This window comes from Peromyscus maniculatus, chromosome 15, assembly GCF_049852395.1.
Source record: "Peromyscus maniculatus bairdii isolate BWxNUB_F1_BW_parent chromosome 15, HU_Pman_BW_mat_3.1, whole genome shotgun sequence".
NCBI lineage: Eukaryota > Metazoa > Chordata > Mammalia > Rodentia > Cricetidae > Peromyscus > Peromyscus maniculatus.
This window is the reverse complement of record NC_134866.1, coordinates 70515336-70538046: the sequence shown is the minus strand read 5'-3', so window position 1 is coordinate 70538046 and position 22711 is coordinate 70515336. Positions and strand designations below refer to the sequence as shown.

The 22711-nt window shown below is 43.1% G+C and overlaps 1 protein-coding gene across 6 annotated transcripts in view; it reads left to right on the top strand.

Annotated features, from left to right (window-relative positions):
• The window catches only part of Rasgrf2 (Ras protein specific guanine nucleotide releasing factor 2), a 223710-nt gene that overhangs the window by 106872 nt on the left and 94127 nt on the right, over window positions 1–22711 (top strand). For 2 of the 6 annotated variants that reach the window (XM_006980480.4, XM_015998981.3), the window contains exons 13-17: window positions 4551–4633; window positions 8836–9084; window positions 9706–9965; window positions 19127–19231; window positions 21617–21706. In XM_006980480.4, coding sequence (XP_006980542.1) covers window positions 4551–4633; window positions 8836–9084; window positions 9706–9965; window positions 19127–19231; window positions 21617–21706 — 787 coding nt within the window. Of the gene's footprint in view, window positions 1–4550; window positions 4634–8835; window positions 9085–9705; window positions 9966–19123; window positions 19232–21616; window positions 21707–22711 lie in introns of all 6 variants that reach the window. The other 4 variants (XM_015998982.3, XM_015998980.3, XM_076552054.1 and 1 more) reach the window with 3 other exon arrangements.

The window sequence follows — 22711 nt, the reverse complement described above, 5'->3', positions numbered from 1 at the left end:
GGTCTCAAGACCCCTTTCCTATTGGTTCCTTATTTCAAGAAGGGAGAGGAAAACATTTCTTCTGGTTTCCAGGAAAAGAGGGAGCAGAGTCAGCCTGTAGGATTCTAAGATGCCCTGGTTTCTCTTATAGCTGCCATGGGGTGCAGGGATGCTTGCCCATCTTGTGTTCTCTAACTTGGTCCTCCACATGCCCTTTGAGCTCTTCTCCAGGGGTGTATTTACTGGCTGTCCAGACTGAGGACTCACCGAGTTCCGGTGTTCTGTAGGGAACAGGACTATAAATCTCTAAGAAAAGAGTTAAATCCTCTTATCCCTCCTATCTTGGAGGAGGTGTAGCTGTTTCTATGTAATCCCTGTGTCTGTGACTTTGGCCACCTCTTTTTCCTGCTCCTTTTTGACTGGGTTCCCCTTGAGCAGGATGCTTGTCTCGGCAAGGCGTTGGGGAACTCGAGGCTGGCTGTGTGGGATGTCCACAGGTTGTGGCCCCAGGTCTGTTCTTGCTTGTACAATCATCATGAGGATTGGTGGCTACGTAATTATGCCATTTGCTTAGAATATTAAAAGAAAATGAGCGAATATTGCTCATTGCTATACAGGTCACCAACACCATCTCTCCACTTTCTCACTTCCTGTGCTGACTACTCAAGTGGCATCCTCATTGTATGTCAGGGACACTGGGAGAGGAAGGAAGTTGAAAGAGTAGCTGGAAAGGTCTTTGGAAGGGAAGATCCCTCCTTTCTCTCCCTGGCTATTTCTAGCCTCTTACTGTAAGACTCGTGATTACCCCATGCCTCGGCACACAGTTTGATGAGATAGTAAACACCCCCTCCCCATTTTCTATTGAGAAAGTGAATCTGAAACAGTGTGCTGTGACGGTACTAATTGTCAACCTGACAGCTATTAGAACCCCTGGGGTAATGGGCCTCTGCTCATGCCTGTGGAGATTATCTTGATTGAGTGATGAGGGGAGACTCGTCTTGGTCATGAGCAGGACAGTTCCCTGGGCAGAGGATCCTGGACTACAAGCAATGGAGGAAGGAGGTGCTCTGAGCACTCGTTCCCATTCATCCACTGTCTGCCCCTTGACTGTGGATGCAGCAGCAGGACCCACTGCTTCAAGCCTTGTGGTCTTACCTTCCCCTTCTGTTGTGGGCTGGACCTTGAGCTGTGGTCCAGAATAAACCCTTCTCTAGAGAGTTGCCTTTATCAGAGTGTTTTAACCCTTATCTCAGTACCTCTCTCATAATAAGTATTTAAAACGTGCAATCACGAAGCACCTATTTTGTATTTATATTAAATGTAACTTCTTGGTGTTCTTGACAATTCAAAAGATAGACTTGTTTGGGTTAAACTCTGTTTTAAACAAAGGACATTGGCTGTACATCATTACCATCACCATCACCATCATCACCATCTTCATTACTATTGGCATCAGAAAAATTTTGAATTATTTTATAGGAAGGTCATCTTTGACTTACTTTTACCATTGATTTTTTCTTGGTTTTAGGCTTTACTAATCATGTTTTCTTCCACTTTCTTCCAAGTATCTCACTTTCCTTTTCATTTCCACAATCTGTCTCCTGGGAAGCACAAATCATTTCATTGATCAGCTCAGAATACTGTCTTAATGACCCCACAGGGCTCCGTTCTTCTTCCCCTTTACAGCGAGGATCTCCACGAGTCTGGTTTAGATGACCCAATTTAAAGGAACTGCTGAGAAGTCCTCAGTGGCTTCCCATTTGCCTTCAGGATAAAAATCCAAATACAAGATTTTCTTCCCCATCACCTGACTCCAGCTGACCCTTACCATTCCCTTACTCATCTTCCTTATAAACTGTGCAGTGGGGTGACCTGGATACATTGCTGTCAGGCCCTGAGAACTCTCCTGTAAAAGCCATGTCATCTTGTTTTAGGTCAGAAAGGATACCAGCCTATGGTAGCTTGGCTCACTGGTGGGTATCCTCCAAAACTGGGTGTAATACGAATCTTAAAAGGTCTTCTTAATAAAAATAAACCAGAAGCCAGGTATTGAGGTGAATGCTGGAAGATCAGAGAAGCAGAACAAGCCACAGCTACCTCACCTCGCCAATTCCTCAGCTGATCCTGTTTCTTCAGACTGGAAGCCTCTGCGTCCTCATTCAGAATGAATCTCAGCTGAACTGCTGCTAAAAGCCTAAAAACTTAACTGACTCTAGTTCCTGGTTTTCTTGTACCTTTCTGCTTCCTGCCATCACTTCCTGGGATTAAAGGCATGTGTCACCATGCCTGGCTGTTTCCAGTGTGGCTTTGAATGGATGGATCTCTGCCTCCTGAATGTTAGGATTAAAGGCATGTGTGCCACCACGTTCTGGCCTCTATGTGTATGTAGCGGCTGTTCTGTTCTCTGACCCCAGATAAGTTTATTAGGGTGCACAATATATTGGGGAACACAATATCACTACAGCTGGGCATCTACAGTGCTGCTGTTTCAGGACTGGGAGGAGAATATTTTCACTTTCCAATGACCTAAGACTTATGTGAACTAGTATGCATAGCAGCATTTATTTCAACCCTGAAGAGGAGCAGCCTTCAGCTTTCTGGAGAGTATGAGGCCTGTGCTTGGAATCAGCTCAGCCGGGGAGGCCACCTCTGGACCATATTCTCTGGAGTCCAGCACATAGGTGCTCACTTGGACTTCAAGATGTTTCTACAGCTATACTTGTAGTTAAAGATGTTGAGAGCATTGTATAATGTATTGTTTAGTATTTTCTTCATGAGTACCTACAAAACACGTTTTCCTCTTATCTTGGACTAGGAATCATTGGAATTCCAGCAAACTGTGAATTCTGTATCTTCCTGTGTGTTCACCTTTGAGTTAGTGCCCCATCACCCAGTTATGTTGAGAGTTACCTATAGCAGATATTTCAACATGCAATGGTGTGGTGGTTTCATTCTGGGCTTTAGCTTAATGTTTTCTGTCTTTTATCCAAATCTGCTCTGATCCAGCCTGTTTTGACTTTTGTCCTCTATTTTAGGCATCAACCTTGTAGGGGTTAGGTGGAGCCTAAATTCCTTTAAGCACATATAAGTAAATTGATAGCTAAGAAACTAAGTATTTGAGTGAAGAAACATAACTCAAAGTTATTTCTCAATGTTGTAGTTTAAGGAAATGCACAGAAGAAAGCTTCATTTTCCTAGGTTGGAGCCTTTCTTCCCAGTAGCTTAAATAATGACAGAAGATTGGAGGGAAACACCTTTTTCAAGAAAAGCAAATATGAAAACGGCTTATAGACCAGGATGACCAAACAATCAATGATCTGATCTCTTATACACATCGTCACTCTTTCATTTGGCATTGGAGATCAGGTTAGGCCTTAAAATTAAGGCCTATGTGAGGTCATGTTGTAATGACATTCTCTGCACCATTTAATTATAAATGTTACTAGCTCTGTGCGGTTTCATTGCGACTAGAAGCAAGTTTTTATTTTAATATTTGCGTACTTCTTATTTTTTATTTATTTTGTCCAAAAGGAATATTTATAATTTAAATGAATCCTTCTTCAACCCAAAGTAATTGCAAAAGAAATTTTTAAATCAACAAGGCATACACATGCCTAAAATGGGGGAGATAACCGAAATTTCTGAGTTCTCTTAGAAAACAGAAAAAGTTGTTACAGAGTTAAGTGTGCCAGAAACACAAGAAATTACACTCTGCCCCCTCACCAACCATACATGGTGCCAACAGAAACTGCTAGACAAACTAGTGAAATGTGGGGATTTATTGGCAAAAAGACACCTGAGATGTGGGCACAGAGCTTGCTAGTGAGAGAGATGATTCCCATCCAAATGCCATTTACAGTCTGACTACTCCATATTGCCCTCAGTGGCAGAAGATGATCATAGCTGGGGCCGAAGGTATAAACCTCCCAATTAGTGATTTGATTGGCACAGAACTGAGACACGGTGACACTGTGGTAAGAATTCTAAGAAATGGGTACTGAAGAGCCAGGGGAAGAGTGCTTACCTAGTGTGTGCAAGGTCCCATGTTCGATTGCCCGGTTCCAAAAAAATAATGAGAAGAAACACACTCTGGGAAAGTATGGCACTTATATCCAGCTACTGGTATTTTGTCATGCATTTGGCTGATACAATTTTATTACACACCTAGTATTGAATTAACTATTTCATTAACTAATTCAATTGAATTAACAATTTATACTATGAGTTGATTTTATCAACGTGTGTGTGTGTGTGTGTGTGTGTGTGTGTGTGTGTGTGTGTGTGTGTGTGTAACATAAGCAGATGAGGAATTATCTATGACCTGCATGAGGTTTTATTTTTTTATTTATTTATTATTATTATTTTTTTTTTTTTGGTTTTTTCGAGACAGGGTTTCTCTGTGTAGTTTTGCGCCTTTCCTGGAACTCACTTTGTAGACCAGGCTGGCCTCAAACTCACAGAGATCCGCCTGGCTCTGCCTCCCAAGTGCTGGGATTAAAGGCGTGCGCTACCACCACCCAGCCCCTGCATGAGGTTTTATGTGGGTTTTAATTGTCTTTTTTTCCCCACAGTGTGTGGACAATATACGATGTAATGGTTTAATGACTATAGTCTTTGAAGAGAATTCCAAAGTTACTGTGCCACATATGATTAAGTAAGTATGGTGACCCTCCTCCTTCCTTTTCAATCAAGGTCAGATTGACAGAGATGAGAAACCTCGAGTAGAATATAGTCAGTAGGATTCTGCTTCTTCTGGAGAGGGGCCATCTTGTCAGTCGTGGAGTAATTAATGTTAAATCATAGCTAACAATAACTGATATCAAAATGCTTTTTCAGATTTACAGCCTGTTGGCAGATAGCATTGAGATTTGTTTTCATATGGTTAACATATACCCTTACCCAGGACAAAAAGCCTGTCAAGATGTTCAAGTTCAATATTAAAAACTGCTTAAGGTCAGGGGGTGGATGAAGGTGTGGCTGACTTATTTGGCATCATACCAGTGAGTATGAATCCTCTCCCTCGGCTTTGGCTGTAGAGCCAGGTTTAGGCATTAAACACACCTGATGGGCATCAGCTGGCATGAATATGGCACTACCTGCTCACTGCATGTGTCTGGCTTTGCTCAGAGGCCATTGGCTCCAGCTGCTAGCTTGTCCATATTTCAACAAAGCAAGCCCTGCAGCTCAAGTGGATCACTAGGAGGCTGCAGTTTAGAATGAGGAACTCTCTCAAGAGCTACCAGTTACGCATGCTAGAGCTCGCTGTATCAGTGGTCTGTGTACTGCTTCATTTTCAAATGCAGAAACTAGGGAAGAAATTGTTCCTTGTCCTCGTTTTATTTTTGGTTATTTGTGTTCCACATCGTTTTCATGTTTTAATTGTATGTGAATGGGTGTCTGTCTGCACGTATGTCTGTGCACCATGTGCATGCAGTGCACTTGGAGGCCAGGAGAGGGGGGACAGCTCCCCTGGGACTGGAGTTACAGATGCTTGTGAGCCACCATGTGGATGTTGGAAATGAACCCAGGTCAGTGCTCTTAACCACTGAGTAATCTCTCCAGTCCCTTGCATTCCACATTTTAAGAGTAGAATGTCTTCTTTAAAAACAACTTGGTTGTATATTTTTAAGTTATTTAGAAATGAGAACATTTCTTCCATGCTTTCCTGTAGGGATATTTCCAGGTCTGAGCTGCCATACTGAGACAAACTACAATGTTACCTATAGAAGGATGATCTTGCCCTTCAGAGACATGTTAGCATGGCCCCAGTGTACAAGAACCGCTACAGACCTGGTTATCACATTACATGAAGGCAGAGAATGAAATACTAGAAAAAAAAACATTTAAATAAAATAAAGTTTGCAAATAGCATCATAAATGTTAGTTTTAAAAATATTTTTGGGGAGGGCTGTTTTTAGACTCAATGGCAAAGATTCTGTTTACATTGAATTTCTTAGTTTTTTTTTACTGAGAAATTTCTTTTTGAATTAATGAAAATATCTGAATATTCAGAGCAAGTATAGATAGAATATTAAGTCAGGTTTAAATTCTGTCTTATTTCTTGAATAGAATTTTCTTATTAATTTTTATGATAGGACTCTGATTTCACAAATATATCTATTTGAAAGTCCATGTTGCTTTAGAGTCGTAATGGTAAGTCAGACATTGTTGGTAAGTTCAAAGCCCATGGAGCCCAAGGCAACTGCATATCTACCCTGTACACATTGTGTTGACTTCCAAAGTTAATGGAAACCTCAGGTGTGTATCTGTCCCTCATGGCTGGTGATGCATGCATTTACTGTCCGCTACCATGACAGTGACACTGTCCATTCTCATTAGCATAACCACTTTCATACAGACCAAACCTTTCTGCCTTTGAATTCACAGAAGTGACACTTAAGGGAGCAGGGCCTGCTGACCTGCCAGGGCTTCCACGCCACACTTGGTACAGTCCTGAGGCACAGGGAAGGGTCATACCTTGGTTTGCCCCTTCAAATTTGCCCAGCCTCATTGGTTCTCTAAAACTAGAGGAAAACATACCTTAAGGCCTGTATTTCTGCTTCCCTGTGCATCTGTCTCCATGGCTACATGCCATTGGAGAGGCAGGGGGAAATCAACGTTTCTCCAGAGTTAAAACATTTTAACATAATCACATTTGTTACTGGCATGACATCACTTCATAAACACTCACTTCCTTTTAAAACTCATCGATTATAACGGGTGATTTGGCTTTGATCTCTCAAGATTGCTTTTTATGTGTTTACCAAAAAGGAATTGCTAATGCCATTGGAGGCTTAAGTAACACATTGTGGCTTTCTTGAGAGTCCCTCGGGAAATCATGGAAGGCCTACCCTGTGTCATAAAAGAAAATTAAGTAATTTCATAATATTTAATTTCTTTTCTGAAAATGAAAATATAATCACAAAATTGAAGGACAGCGGTGTAATTAGTTTAACTTCATCTCGTGCTGGCTGCAACACGTTCTTCCCTCCTAGAGTCTTGAGCAAACTAATCATAGTGAAAAAGATGCAAAGCTCAAAACTAGTTAGAATGCAAAATAGTGACAGCCATTCCATGAAATAGTCCTTTAAATGGTATATAGACCTAGGCTTTCTTTTAATAATATTTGACCTTGACTTTCTTAGATGATGGAGATTTTGATGGGGAAAAAAGTGAGAGGAAAAAAAAAAGACTTTTATTCAACCATTTCAGGACAGACTGATTAATTCATAAGAGTCACCCAGGTCTTTTGACAAATGAGAACTCAAGAGCCAGAAAACTACTGCTAGCTGAGGATCATGCAGTACATGGATAAAGAGCCGTGCTGTTTTTTACAAAAAAGAAACCTTCAAAGACCCACTAGTATATTTTCAAAATCGATAACGTGAATAACATCAACAGGCTGCCCTTGGCCAGGTCCTCTGCGGAGGTAGGCTAGCCATTTAAAATGCTCTTAAATGCTGCAGATGAAGTGCTTTTACCTGCACCATGCATACTTTGTGCCAGAGCGAGCTAAGAAAGCTATCGATTCTTGCTTATCTCAAAGAAAATAAATATATAATTTAAAATTCTTCAAAGTGTTAAAAGGCCTAAGTAGGAACTCTTATAACAAAGCCAGCTGGTTCTTAGCAAGAGAAGTTAGAGCTCACAAAGTCACAGGCCCTGCACATGTCCTTTAACAAAGCAGTGAGAGCCAGGAATGACAGTTGTCTATTCTGATGCTGTCCTGAATAGGAACAGAGTTCGTTAGGATGCAAAGGCTAAAGGCATTCCAATGGCCCTCGGACAGAGGCTGCCAGAGAATGGCCTCCTGCTGAAGTCAGGGGCAGCAGATGGAAGAAGGTTTTGTAGAAACACAGTCAGTACTAGATGCTGTCCAGCGGAATATTACCAAGTATTACTATTTTTTTTTTTAGGGATTCATTTCCTATAGTGCAGAATATTGAAAACAATGCAAATTAAGCATCCCATTTTATAAGTTAAATTGTGTTAAAATTTTTAAGCCTATTAATAAGCCAGAAAGAATAAAATAAATCAATTATGCATTCAATTCAAGAAGTTAGGAAGAGAGGGCCCAGCAGGATGGCATTGGCATCTGCAGCCCATTGACCTGAGTTTGACCTCTGGAGACCCACATGGTGGAAGGAGAGAACTGATTCCTACAGATGTCCTCTGATCTCCACATGCATCTCCTCAGATAAATGAATATAAAAAAATAAACAAGAGGAAAAATAAAAAAGAAAGTAAAACAAGAGGAAAATGGTGAAAGAAAAAGGATGAGAAATTATATGTAGGAAAATATTGGAAGGGCATAGTAAGTTAATATGGAAGGCAGCATAATTGATGAATCCAAGAGCTGGTTCTAAAAGGTGAAATAGTAAGTTATATCTCGTATACTGGTATTACATATTTATAATACACCATCTCCTAGTTACACATCGCAGATAGCCATGCCCTGGGGCTCGTCACCACTCTGTTTTAAACACACATCTGGCCTTTTGCTTTAAGCACATGAGAAATGTTTTCTCTTTCTACTAAAAGAGACTCTGGTATCATCATTCTACTAAAGCATGTTGACCTAGAGCAAGAAGGAATCCACGCAGTAAAATCACATGTCATTACAACCTCCATAATTCGTTCTAGCCTCCCCAAATTAGAATGTCATGGTGGCACATAATGTTCCCAAACGCATCTGTGGCATGTCTTACCGCCTGCACATTGCTCTGTCGTCTGTGGAAAACACTGGAAGCCTCACACGAGTGTGTGCGGACGGACCGACGGATGGACGCCGCAGCGCTCAGTGGCTGAGGTGGAAGCTCCGGCAGCTTTGCTCACATGTTCCCGCTTTGCATGTAGGTCTGATGCCCGTCTTCATAAAGACGACACTGACATCTGTTTCAGTAAAACGCTCAATTCCTGCAAAGTGCCCCAGATCCGCTACGCCAGCGTGGAGCGCCTCCTGGAGCGGTTGACAGACCTGCGGTTTCTGAGCATTGACTTCCTCAACACCTTCCTGCACACCTATCGCATTTTCACCACGGCCACCGTGGTGCTGGCCAAGCTCTCAGACATCTACAAGAGGCCTTTCACCTCCATCCCGGTCAGGTACTCCAGCCTTGCCGAGGACAGTCCTACTCTCAATGAGGGCCCTAAGCTACTGACTCACCTTTGACCTTCTTCCATCAGCGGAAGTGATAAATGAAAGTTTCAGAGTTCCCCAGGGAAGAAGACATGGGAGAAAGCCTGAGGTCTCCAAGTGACGTTTAATTACTCTATGATTATTTGGAAGCTGGCTCATTATTTTAGCATCATCATCATTATTTATTATTATTGTTGCTATTTATGATGGTGATGATGACCCCGATGATGATATTCTTAAGCGTTAATGTACCTCTGGGTCATTAGATGTTTTGTTGACTCAGTAATTATGGACCAGACCTAAGTTTGGCATACTTAACAAGACCCACAAAGATGGAGTGCTACTGGTCTTTTAAGACTTGACCACACCTTAGTGGCAAGGAATCAGAGGGCCTGGACAATGTCTGTGTTCCCCTGGCAAGGGCATGTGCACCTGGAGCATTTAGATTAAGGACAATCCAGCAGTGGACATGAAATGCCCTCAAGACCTTCCAGTGCAGATGAGCTGAGAGTGTGTTCTTCTGTGATAGCCGAGACATGTCTTCCTTTGGCTACAATCTGTTAACCAGCCTTTGCTCTTCGTTTTAGGTCCTTAGAGTTGTTTTTTGCCACGAGCCCAAACAACAGAGGCGAACATATGGTGGATGGGAAATCCCCACGTCTATGTCGAAAGTTCTCCTCCCCTCCTCCCCTGGCTGTGTCCAGAACATCCTCTCCCGTGAGGGCCAGGAAGCTGTCCTTGACGTCTTCCTTGAACGCAAGGATCGGAGCCTTGGACCTGACCACATCATCGTGTTCTAGCAGCCCCACCACCCACAGCCCTACAGCATCCCCACCACCTCACACCGGTAAGGTACCACTGGATCCTAGCAAGGGGCCTCTCTGTTCGAGAGCCAAGTGCAGAGGCTGTAGGAGCGAACGCAGCTGGACCCCATGGGGATCTCTGTAGCAAGCCCAAAGGAAGCATGCCAAGTGTCTTCTCCAGCACATTGACACGATCACATTCCACACGCCCAGCTGCCTGATTTTCCACCATTACTTCTGGAACTCTCAGTTTTGTTTTGTTTTTGACAGTTTTCCTCCTTCTGCATGGAAAGTAGAATGGATACAGTGTCAGTTGAATAAAGAGCCTCCCTGCAGATTCTGGCCCTGGAGTAGCAGGGAGGAGCAGCAAGTTTTCCCTATTCTCTATGGTCCGAGGCTAGTTGTAGCTAGTCGTCCACAGAGGACTGGAGCATGAAGATCATATTACCGGAAAGCTCTTGGATTTGGGGAAAGGCTGATTATCTAAAGAGTCTGCCATGATACTTTGTATAAAAGATAAGCCTTGGGTATAAAGATAACCCTTATCTAAGCACATGGGCTCAGGGGTTCCTCCTTCTCCGTTGTCTGCACGAAGGACCTGTCCCTCCCAACCTTTTCCTCCTGAGTGTGGCCTAACCCGGAAGCACTAAGAGAGTTGAAGATCTTGGTCAGGGTGGAAGGGCCATTTCAGGTCACACTAAAGGTGCAGTGAGACAGAGCAAAGCAGAAACAGTGTTGATTTTCTATGATGCAGCCAAATTTTGTTGATTTTAAGCTAGGGTTCTACTTTGTAGCCCAGGCTGTTCTTCTCAAATTCATAGTAATCCTTCTACCTTAAACTTTCTAAGGGCTGGGATTATGGGCGTGAACTCACCATGTATGGCCGCAAAATGGTTTTTTGAGTGTGAAGTATGTCATATGAATTCCATTATACCTTCTGCAGTAGCTTCCCATTGCATGTAGAATGAAATACATTTCTCCTTCTAAGGTTTGCAGATCCTACAAGACTTGCTGCTGATTTACAACCCATGCTCTTCACATTCCCTCATCTACTGGGGCATCATCACAATGATTTCCTCTTGGTGTCTTTGAAATCCCTTGGTTGGTCCTTGGATAGGACTTTTGTAATGTCTTTACCTGTGCAAAATCCATGAGATTGATGGCCTTGCCTAGCTTTTTCCCCTCAGTATCTTCCATGCCTTGGCTGGGAAGTAAAGGTTGCTGAAGGGAAGGGATGGAGAGAATCAATCAGGGAACTGTGTCCTCCGGTATAATAGCTGATGTTGACTATCAGCTTGATGGGATCTAAACTCACCTCTGGAGATGCCTTTGAGCAGTTTATAGACTGGGCTAAATGAGATGGGAACACCACCCTAACTGTGGGGAACACCACCCCAAGGGGTGGGGTCCCAGACTGAATAAAAAGGAGAGGTGAGCAGAGGGCCAGCATTCTCCCTCTCTGTTTCCTGACTGTGGACACAAAGTGAGGGGCTCTGTCACATCACCTTCCTATTGCCACAACTTCCCTTCCTCCATGGACTGTAGCCTAGAACCGTGAGCTGAAATAAACCCTCTCTTTCTTGGGCTGCTTCCATCAGGCATTTCGTCACAGCAATAGGAGGAGCAGCTGATACAACCAGAGCACTGCCTCATCTTCCTCGGGGCTACACACTGCAGGGCTCCAAACGCAGCCTCTTATTATTTTTAAAATCCAGTGTTATCACGAAGAATATAAGCAGGTCTCACAGCTGCATTAGCAACGAGCTTCTCTCCTTATATGTAACTGACTTATTTATTGATGATAACATAAAAATCAGGCAATAAATCAGACAGTGCCTAGATTTCAAGGAGGGTCACCCAGATGGAGGCCCAAACCCTTGCTTTATGGTTCACTGGAAGCATCTATGTGCTCCCTCGGATCATTTGAATAAGCTTGCTGGTGAAGTACTTAATGGAATTTTAACTGGAGTGCTTGTCATCATCCAAAGTGGCATCTCTCTCTTTTTTTTTTCCAAGAAATTCTTTAAATTGACAAGTGAGCAATTAAGAAGGGAAAAAGGGAGGAAGATAATTAAAAAGTCATTAAAACAACAGGCTTGGCAAAATCATGATGAATTCTTGGAAATAATGAGGCAACGACTAGCTGATAGATGTAACCGGGGCTCTACCCAGTACCACTGTCTGCTCACCTCCATGGAGGGAGTGACGTGGGCTTATCTTAACTTTCCCTGGGGCCACAGTGGCCTGGGTGGTCAGCAGATTCCCAGGGTATGGTGGGTTCTTTCCTGACTACAGTGAATAGGAGGAGAAGTCTGTATGCTCATGTTCTTTGGAATCAGGAGCACTTCAGGAGCAAGGATTTCAGTGTCAGCTCCTCATGGCTCCCAGAGCATCCTTTGGTTGATCTCAGAGCTGGAATGAGGTCTGCTGCCCTATGTGTGGTCAGGCCTGCTCTGGAGGCTGAGCAGAAACCATGTGAGCTCCCATGGCTGGAACAGTGGCAGGGGGGAGACAGCATGGCACCCTTCTCTGCCTATGTGGGTAAAAGACACCACCATCACAGCAGGTGGTATAAGGGTGCAGACAAGATTGGGAAGCTGAAAACCAGGGGAGGCTGTGCCTTGCTGAGCATGATGGGCGGGGCGGGGGGGGGGGGGGGTGTGCCTTCCATACGAGCCAAGAGAGCCCGGTGACTTGAGGGAGGAGGCAGGCCACGTTCTGGGAAATGAGACTGTCACACCAGTGTGGGTGAGCGCACCTTGGAATGACTGTCCTTCCTGGGGACACAGCTGCTTATGAATAGCCTTCCCCTGCTTTGACACGTAAGCCCTGTAAGCAGAACTTCCGGGTTTTCCTAGGACATCCGAACACTGAGACAAATGAAAACAGAAGTCCTCCTAATGTTTTTCTTCTTCCCTTCTTTTTTACTATCACAGTGCTTTTAAGTTAAGAAAGTTGAGCAAGTCAAAAGCGTTCACCACAGATCTCTAGAACCTTTTCATCTTGGACAGGGAACTCCAGCTGTTAACCAACACCTCATCCCCATCCTCTCCCCCATCCCCAGCTTCTGGAAAGCACCATTCTAGTTTCTGTTTCTGGGAGTCTGTTGGAAGTGAAACTACATCTCTTTTGGCTTTTTGTGACTGACTTACTTCATCTTAATGGGCCTTAAGCGTCTACCATGTCACACGTCATAGGGTTTCTTTAATTTTTAAGGAAAATAATATTCCACTGTGTGCTTTTGGCATTTTCTTTGCCATTTATCCCTCAGTTGATGTCTGAGGTACTTCTCAATTTGGCTACTGTGAATAGTGCAATGGACATGAGTGCAAATATCCTGATCTCAGTTCTCCTGGGAAGCACACACAAACACTGTTTCCCATAAGTACGCACACCCACACCCACATGTGAACACACACACATACTTGAGCACACACATGCACATACAAGCACACACATATGGACACACATGAGCACACGTACCACAAGTGAGCTTGCTGGGACACATGCTAATTCCGTTTTTTAATTTTTGGAGGAATGTGCATGGTGAGTGCACACTTCACATTCCTAGGAGCACAAAAGAGTTCCATTAACGCTTGCTAGTTTTTTTATTTTATTTTGAAATAGGTTTCCTTCTAGTGGGTGCCATGTAAGAAACCTTCTTTTCTTTTTCAAAAGAATTTTCAGAAACATTTTAATTTCACTATCACCTATCAGTATGGATGTGAATGCTTCTTTGCTATCAGAACAGGACCTCTTTGTGTCTTCATGATGGTCTAAATACATTCCTTCATTCCAGTTGCTCCCACACACTGCACCCCACCCCCTGTGATTGGATGACCATATCACACTGCACCCCACCCTGTGATTGGATGATCATATCACACTGCACCCCATCCCCTGTGATTGGATGATCATATCACACTGCACCCCACCCTGTGATTGGATGATCATATCACACTGTACCCCACTCCCTATGATTGGATGATCATATCACACTGCACCCCACCCCCTGTGATTGGATGATCATATCACACTGCACCCCACTCCCTGTGATTGGATGATCATATCACACTGCACCCCACCCCCTATGACTGGATGATCATATCACACTGCACCCCACCCTGTGATTGGATGATCATATCACACTGCACCCCACTCCCTGTGATTGGATGATCATATCACACTGCACCCCACCCTGTGATTGGATGATCATATCACACTGTACCCCACTCCCTATGATTGGATGATCATATCACACTGCACCCCACCCCCTGTGACTGGATGATCATATCACACTGCACCCCACCCCCTGTGACTGGATGATCATATCACACTGCACCCCACCCCCTATGACTGGATGATCATATCACACTGCACCCCACTCCCTGTGATTGGATGACCTGTATCAGCCTGTTGTAGTGAGAACACAACGCTTTGGTACTGTGTTCTTTGGTTCTGATCTTCAAACTCAAGCCTGGAGTGCACAGCATTGGTCTAGGATGCTTGGGACACTGTTTAGGGTGGAGTAAGGATGAATAGCTTTTTCCCTCGGAGCAATAAGCTAGAAGACAGATTTTAGGGCCTAATCTGTTTGGCATTTTCTTGCTGTGTAGAGCAGTAGAGGGGTAGACGGCCTCTCACAAGCAAGAGACAGGGTCAGAGGAAGGAAGCTGAATTCATCCTTCTATAAGGAACCTGCTCTCTCCAAATAGCATAAGATTTTTATGAGGTCAGAGCTTTTGTGATCTGATCATCCTAGAAGGTCCCATTTCTCAGTATCCTTGGAGGTCCCATTTCTTAGCATCCTTGGAGATCCCACTTCTCAGCATCCTTGGAGGTCCCATTTCTCAGCATCCTTGGAGGTCCCATTTCTCAGCATCCTTGGAGGTCCCATTTTTCAGCATCCTTGGAGGTCCCATTTCTCAGCATCCTTGGAGGTTCCATTTCTTAGCATCCTTGGAAATCCCACTTCTCAGCACAGCTCCCAGGCGAAGCTCCTTGGCTGCCTCAAAGCCTTCCCGTGTGACAGCCTTGACTGTTCACATCCTGAGGCTGGCAGGTGGAGAGGGCGGGGACAAGAGGTGCTCATTCCCACAGTACAGAACTAGCAAAAGTGAAGGCACAATGCCCCCTTTCTCCTGGGTTTGCCTCAAACAAGTGATTTAGAGTGCATTTTAGGAGCTGGTTTCTCTGGATGGTAAGAATTTAGCAGAACTGTTTTTGCAGTTTCAGCTCTCAGTGTGCTGCTGTTCCTCTCCCATGCTGGGCGCTGCAGAAAGTCCAAGTTCTGTGGTTGGTGAGCTTCCTGAGGCAAGGCTCTACTCCAGAAAGGCCAGTTCCCCTGCTTCAGGGCTTCCCAGGTGCAGCTGCCTGCTAACATGGCCCCCTTAGCCCTTTGCACCCTGAAATCCCTGCCTTCATCCTTCCGTTAAGCTCTTCTTTACTTTTGAATTTCCTTCCCCTTTTCTTTGCTGCTTCTAATTCCTTTTTGTATGCTTATTTCTCGCTCCATCCCTAAAAGCATTTAAGATAGTACTCAAACAGACTCAAGGCCAGACACATCAGACTCAAGATAAAATAAGTAAAGAGATCAGGTGTGCGGATCGGGGTTACATGGTCTACGGTGTGGTCCTCTGAGTCCTGGAGTCCCCTGACTTTGCTTCTGAGTTTCTTGCCCTGACAGAATGGAGGCAGACATTAAAGCAATGATGTGATTCCCATTAAAAGCTGAGAACGTCTTGTCTGTACAGGTTTCTCTTTCCTGGTCACTGGGACTTAATCAATGGACCCTCTCAGTAAGAGGCTTAGAATTAAAACTGGTATCATGGTAGTTCTGGGGCATTTTTCTGAATAGATAAGACTAATCAATTATAGACTTGGGTTTTTTAAAATTTTGCATTGGTAGATGAGCGATGTTGGTCATGAATAGCTTTATAGAAAACATGATTGAACACTGAGACATCAGCCTGACAATTCAGAGTGTATGGAGATACATGCTTGTGCATGAGTGTGCACAGATGCATGTGATGTCTGTGTAGGTCAGGATGCTGCTCTGTTCCCCTTGTGCAGTCTTGAAAAATTCCAAGTGGCAGGGAAGTGGAAGATGGGATCTCTCTTTAATTTGAAAGATGTTTGCATGTGCTTTGCATAACATTAAGAGTCAGAACAGCTGGCAAACTCCAGTGCCAAGAGTTGCTGCATTTTTTTGCTTTGCACTTCAGAATCCAGCCCCGCACAATCTCATGGTGTAACATCTGCTTTACCCACGGTGTCCAGAGGGAACACAGGTCTCTCTTACTGCCACCCACAGTTTTAGGGTAAACTGGTTGAAATCTGCTGGTGACCATTGCTAATCTCGTTGTCACTACAATGATAATGCCAGTTTTGTAATCCTTCAAGAAAACTTCAAGTGGCATGAAGAAAAAGAAGAGAAATCAAAAATATCCCTCAAAATAAACAGAGTAGCAATTTTTTTAAAGAGATAAACAACTTAGTCTTCCCACAACCTGGTCCGCAAATCTCTTCGAGGCTCATCTAATAGCCGCTGGTGTCTTCCTGTCCTTCTATTAGGCCATCCCAACTTTTTTCTACCTCCAGATGCTTCTAAAAACCACATAGAAATTTCTCAATGATGGGTTCTCAGTGAAAATCAAGCCCAAGGCAGACAAGGCAGGAATGAAGAGCCAAATGGCTGCCAGCACAATTGCCATCCCTTACCTAATCCGGTTCCCTCAGACCACGATTACGCAATTTAGCCACCCAAGCGAGCTTGCACAGCCCACACCACCAGTGTCTGTTTCTGTCTCCATAGTTTGAAAATTGCCTCTCTGTAGGCTGAAAGCGCTCCTGATTTTAGCATTTGTTTGGAGCCCACATCTGCCCACGTGTCCTGTAGGCAAAGCTGTTTGCATGGCACTTGGTTGAAAGCAAGCAAGCCAGGAGAAAGTGCTTCCCCAATCCACCGGGACAGTGTGGCTTCTTCTGTAGGTGTGTGCTAGCTTGCGCTGTTATTTGTGTTCCTGCCCCTCAGGACATTGAGGTCCTACCCAGTTCTCTCAGTTGGATTTGTTTTTTTAATAAGAATTAATGTATTGCTGATTAAAGTTTTCCTCCTAGCCTCCAATGAATGAATGCGTGCTTGAACTGAACCAGGGATATGCATTTGATATTCTGCTTGCCTTCCACAACAGATGCTTCCCATTACTGAACTTTGAAGGAGCTATTTAGAAAATAATAAAACTGACAGCTAAGCACTGGGTTGGTTTTTTTTTTTTTTTATGCATCTTGCCAGCTTTACTGTAATTATGTCATTCCAGAAAAGATTCTAACCACTTCCTTTCTCCAGCCCTATTGCATCCCAAAAGATCAAAATTGTGGCCGTATTTCTAAGGGAGTAAATAATATGCAAGTTTAAAAATAGCATTCCATGAAGTCGTTATGGGTTTTGGAATGTTTGTCCAGTAAAACCGTGAATGAAAAGGGAAGCAGCTTCGCTGACTAAGATAATACACAATTAGTGGAAATGGCACTGAAATTTAATCCATGGGAGTCAATTAAGGACCTGATTAAAAAGCAAAGGAGGATCTGATGGACGTAAATTAATTTTTGCTCTACCTTCCTTTGGAATAATACACACGTGATTATTGTTTTGCCTGCATAAGAAATTGGGGGAAGGCATTTAGAAGCACCATCTCCATAGCCCCATCCATGGCCCCAGAAAGACAAATGTCATTCTTCGGATATCAACTGTCACTCAGAGACTCCGATCATTTTAAACTCTCTACAGTTCATTGAAGAAATTTTCATCTGGGCTGTAGTTTAGAGGCAAGGCTTTCACAAAACCTGTCCAAAAAAAGAAATTTCACTTGCTTACTAGTGATGCACAGCTCTACCCCAGAGCTAGTCAATACACCTTTCCAGGACGGGAGAGGATTGCTCTATTGCTGTATTGACCAAAACTATAGTTACTAGCCATTGGTGGCTACTAAGTCTTGACATGACTATGTTAGTGGGGAGTTAAAATATGGCTTCAGTTTTCATATAAAATGTGTCATCCAGCCATGGTTGGTTAGTAGTGCTACTATGTTGGGGGAGTATAACTCTAGATCTAAAGAATCCCTCCCCCTTGAGCTTCCTTAAGGGGCAACCTAGGCAAAGAAGAAATCCTACTGTTGATTCCAATTTATTTCTAATCTGAAAAGGTTGGTTTTTCTCTGTTCTGAGACAAAAGTCATTATGGAAGGCAGGAGATCCATTGAGCATCTCCTGTTCTCTTTAACCTCCCACTACACTGGACAGAGAGGCTGGCCAAGGTCAGCCCACAGGTTCACAAGATCAGCAGATCTCAAGCCTTGGTGTAGAATGTTATTTTAAGGTGTGTTACTTTTGTTTATGTTGCATTTGCTTAACTCTATGAAGCTGTGTTACTTTGCCTGTCTAAAACGCCTGATGGTCTACTAAAGAGCTGAATGGCCAGTGGAAAGGCAGGAGAAAGGATAGGCAGGGCAGGCAGGCAGAGAAAATAAAAAAAAGGAGAAATCTGGGAAAAGGGAAGAAGAAAAATTAGCCAGAGAAGGAGGAGGACTCCATGGACTAGCCACCCAGCTACACAGCGAGAGAGAGAGAGAGAGAGAGAGAGAGAGAGAGAGAGAGAGAGAGAGAGAGAGAGAGAGAGAGAGAGAAGAAAGAAAGGAAAGAAAAGAAAGAAAGAAAGAAAGGAAGGAAGAAAGAAAGAAAGAGAAGAAAAGGAAGAAAGAAAGAAAAAGATTTAGAGAAATAAGAGAACAGGTAAAGCCCAGAGGCAAAAGGTAAATGGGATAAGTTAAGGAAAGTTGGCAAAAAAAAAAAAAAAAAAAAAAAAACCAAGACAAGACAAGCTAAGGCCAGGCATTTATAATTAATAATAAGACTCCATGGGTGATTTATTTGGGAGCTTAGTGGCGGTCCCCCCTCCCTCCCAAAAGAGCAAAGAGTAAAGAGAAAAAACAACCAACAACAAAACCTGGCTTGTAAAGATCCAAATTTAAATTACATTCTTAATGTTCTGCTGAGAAGAATGACTTGATTTCTCAGGAAAGCACTTTAAATGTGTAAGCCAATATGAAATACCTAGCATCATTAAAGACATTTGCATTTCCATGGATGATATTGTCAAGGTGCTCTTGAAATCACAGACTGGGTGACATCCTGTGTTTTTCAGCAGCTGTCCTGGAGTCTTCACCAGCCGACCGAGCAGGGGACTCCACAGAACTGTCACCTTGCAGATCCCCCTCAACTCCCCGGCACCTCCGATATCGCCAGCCTGGAGGTAAGAGCTCAGAGATTCAGAAATACATCTTGGGCTTTTAGGTCGGCATATTGCTTGGTCTTAGTTATACAGACTGACTAGAAGCAGGTAATGTTGCATAGGTCCAAGGAGGGGAAATTTCAATGATTAGGAAGCCTATTTTCAGTCTGGCTAATGAAGTTTAGCCCATCATTGTGACGTGTACATTGTGACGTGTTTATGCAGAAAATAGGATGAAATGTATGTCCTAGAGATGGCTAGTTGTGGGATCAGCTTCTTGACCCCGAGTCCCAGTGTGAGCTGAATGAGCAAGCTTGGGAAAACCTTATTAGAAATTCTTATTTCATATAAATTAAGGCTCAGTTGACTGGGACCCCAACATTATTAGTGGTAGAACCTGATATATTTTTTTCAGTATACAGTTATAAAAATTATGACATATGATTCCATAGTTTGTTGAAAACACAACAAATATCAGCTAATTGGAAGAGAAACTGCTCAAAAAGCAGAAATACTTTATCTACTTACTGTTCAAATAAATATATTGAAATCAGGGTCACTTTGAAATGTCTCCTTCTCCTTACCCCTTCCAAAGCTGATTATTTCAAGCCAGAATAGAAAATTATGGAACCAGATTCACTCCAAGTAAACCAAACAATACAGAGGTCTGTCACTCCTCCATATGGGTCCTTGGGGATTGAACTCAGGTTAACAGGCTCAGTAGCAAGCAGCTTTGAGAAAGTGTGTGTGTGTGTGTGTGTGTGTGTGTGTGTGTGTGTGTGTGTGTATGTGTGTGGTGTGTGTATGGTGTGTGTGTATGATGTGTATGTATGTGTATATGGTGTGTATGTGATGTGTGTGTATGGTATGTGTATGATGTGTGTGTGTATGATGTGTATGTATAGGGTGGTGTGTGTGTGTATGATATATGTGTATATGGTGTGGTGTGTGTGTATGTGTGTGTATATGATGTGTGTGTATATGGTGTGTGTGTGTGTGTGTGTATGGTGTATGTGTGTGTGTATGATGTGTGTGTATATGGTGTGGTGTGTGTGTATATGAGGTGTGTGTATATGGTATGTTGTGTGTGTATGAGTGTATGGTGTGTGTATGTGTATGGTGTATGTGTGTGTGTGTATATGATGTGTGTGTATATGGTGTGGTGTGTGTGTATGTGTGTATATGATGTGTGTGTATATGGTGTGGTGTGTGTGTGTGTATGGTGTATGTGTGTGTATGTATGATGTATGTGTATATGGTGGTGTGTGTGTGTGTGATGTATGTGTATATGGTAGTGTGTGTGTGTGTGTGTGTGTGTGTGATGTATGTGTATATGGTGGTGTGTGTGTGTGTGTGTGTGTGTGTGTGTGTATGGTATGTGTGTGGTGTGTGGCCTCTCCCTGAGCCTGAAGCTCACAATTTGCTAGATTGGGTGGCCGTGTGGTTCTGAGACTGTCTATCCTCACCTCCCAGTGCTGGGATTACAGGTGTGTCTGCCAGGCTGACTTCTGTGAGTGGTGCAGGAGATCTTAACTGGTTCTTCATGTTTATGCAGTGAGCACTTGGCCCACTGAGATAGCCCCAGCCCTTCATCCTTTCAGTTTTAAATGGCTACACTCAGTTCCTCCTTCCTGTAGGATGGGGCTAAACCAAAGGCCTCACACACGCTTAACAAGCATTCAGCTGCTAACTGATAAAGAAATTGTACTGAAAGCATGACGTAGAGTCTTCTTAAAATAGTTGTATGTTGAAATATAATTCGTACACCACGAAATTTTTCCTTCTTTTTAAAGTATGTAATTCATTGGATTTTACACACTCAAAAGGCCAGGCAGCCATACCCATGGTTTAATTTTAGAACATTTTTAATACCCTAGAAGAAATCCTATAGTCATAAACATACTCTCCCATTTCTACCTCCCCCTGGTAGCCACCATCTATGATCGCTATGCTTTGATTCACCCATTACAGACATTTACAAAAGGGAATCATTCAGTGGGGGACCTTTATAATTGGCCTGTTCACTGAGCATAGTGCTTTTTGGACTCATCCATTTTATAGTATGCGTCAAACTTCATTCCTTTCTATTATGGAATAATATTATCTTTTTAAAATCTAATTTTTTTCAGCTTATGGATGTTTGATTGTTTCTAGGTTTGGGATACAGTGAAGCTGCTTCTGTGAATGTTCATTTGCAAATTTTTGCATGGACATATGCTTTTGTTGTCTGCCTCGAATGGAATTGCTGATGTATATATATAATCTCATTATTTGCCTATTAACAGGGATTTCATGGGGCCTTTGGCCCAGTCCTTCTTCCAGGACAGGTATTAAAATAAGAATAGTCACTACAGAATATTATCTGTGGGCCTCACCATTCCGTTGCCTTTGTCTTTAAATCACCAGGACAGGCAGCTGACAGTAGCCACTGCTCTGTGTCACCTGCTTCTGCCTTCGCAATCGCCACGGCTGCAGCAGGACACGGGAGTCCACCAGGTGAGTCCACTGGCTGAAGCATGCGGCAGAGTACACTGATCCAGTGGCCCTGACTGCCAGGGCCTTGGTGACTGTGAGTTGGAAATCCTGTCTTTTGCAATACTGGGGAATGAACCTAGAGGACATTATATTAAATACAATAAGCCAGGTATGAAAAGATAAACACTGCACGATGCCAAATACGTTTGGAATCTAAAACAGTTGAACTCATGGAGTCAGAAGACAGAGTGGAGGGCACTGGGGGCAAAGGTCAAGCATGAGGAGAATAAGGAGACACCAGTTACAAAGTTCAGCTACATAGGAAGACAAGTTCTGGGAACTACTGTGCAGTCTGGTGACAATAATAATAACTATTATTATTAATAATAATAAATTAATACTTGACAATCTTGAGAGCATATTTTAAATGTTGTTATCTTAAAAAGTGAATGACATATAATAATTAGCTTGGTTTAATCACTCCATTATATGCATACATACATACATACACACACACATACACAGACACGCACATTTATATGCATCACACCATGCCTAAAGACATCAATAAAAATAAGTAGCCAAACAACCACCATCAGAGGTGAGTCTCACCTGGGTGATCTTTGGGTCAAGCTTCTGGAAAATTCTATGTCTGAGAAGGCTGTGTTACTCCCCCAGGGTTGTTTCATGTCTGTCAGCTTTTGTGCCTCATGGCTAAGACATGTTTCCTCTTCCCCGAGTCTGAAGCATGTGCTAGACGTAGGGAGGCTTGAAGAGTGGGGATCCTCCAGCTGCCCGTATTTGCTATGATTCCTGCTGAATAACTACCAGGCAGTCTTCAGGGCAAAGAAAATACAATAAACATAAAAATAAACCCATAGTGCTTTCATAGGTGAAAATTATGTTTGTTCTCTATGTCCTCACAGGCAGAGGACAAGATGTTAAATAAATCTGTAATTGATTGAAGTAGGCCCATTGTTGGGTCTTGGTGTAATTTTTTGTCATATTTTTTCAGTATTTTTTATT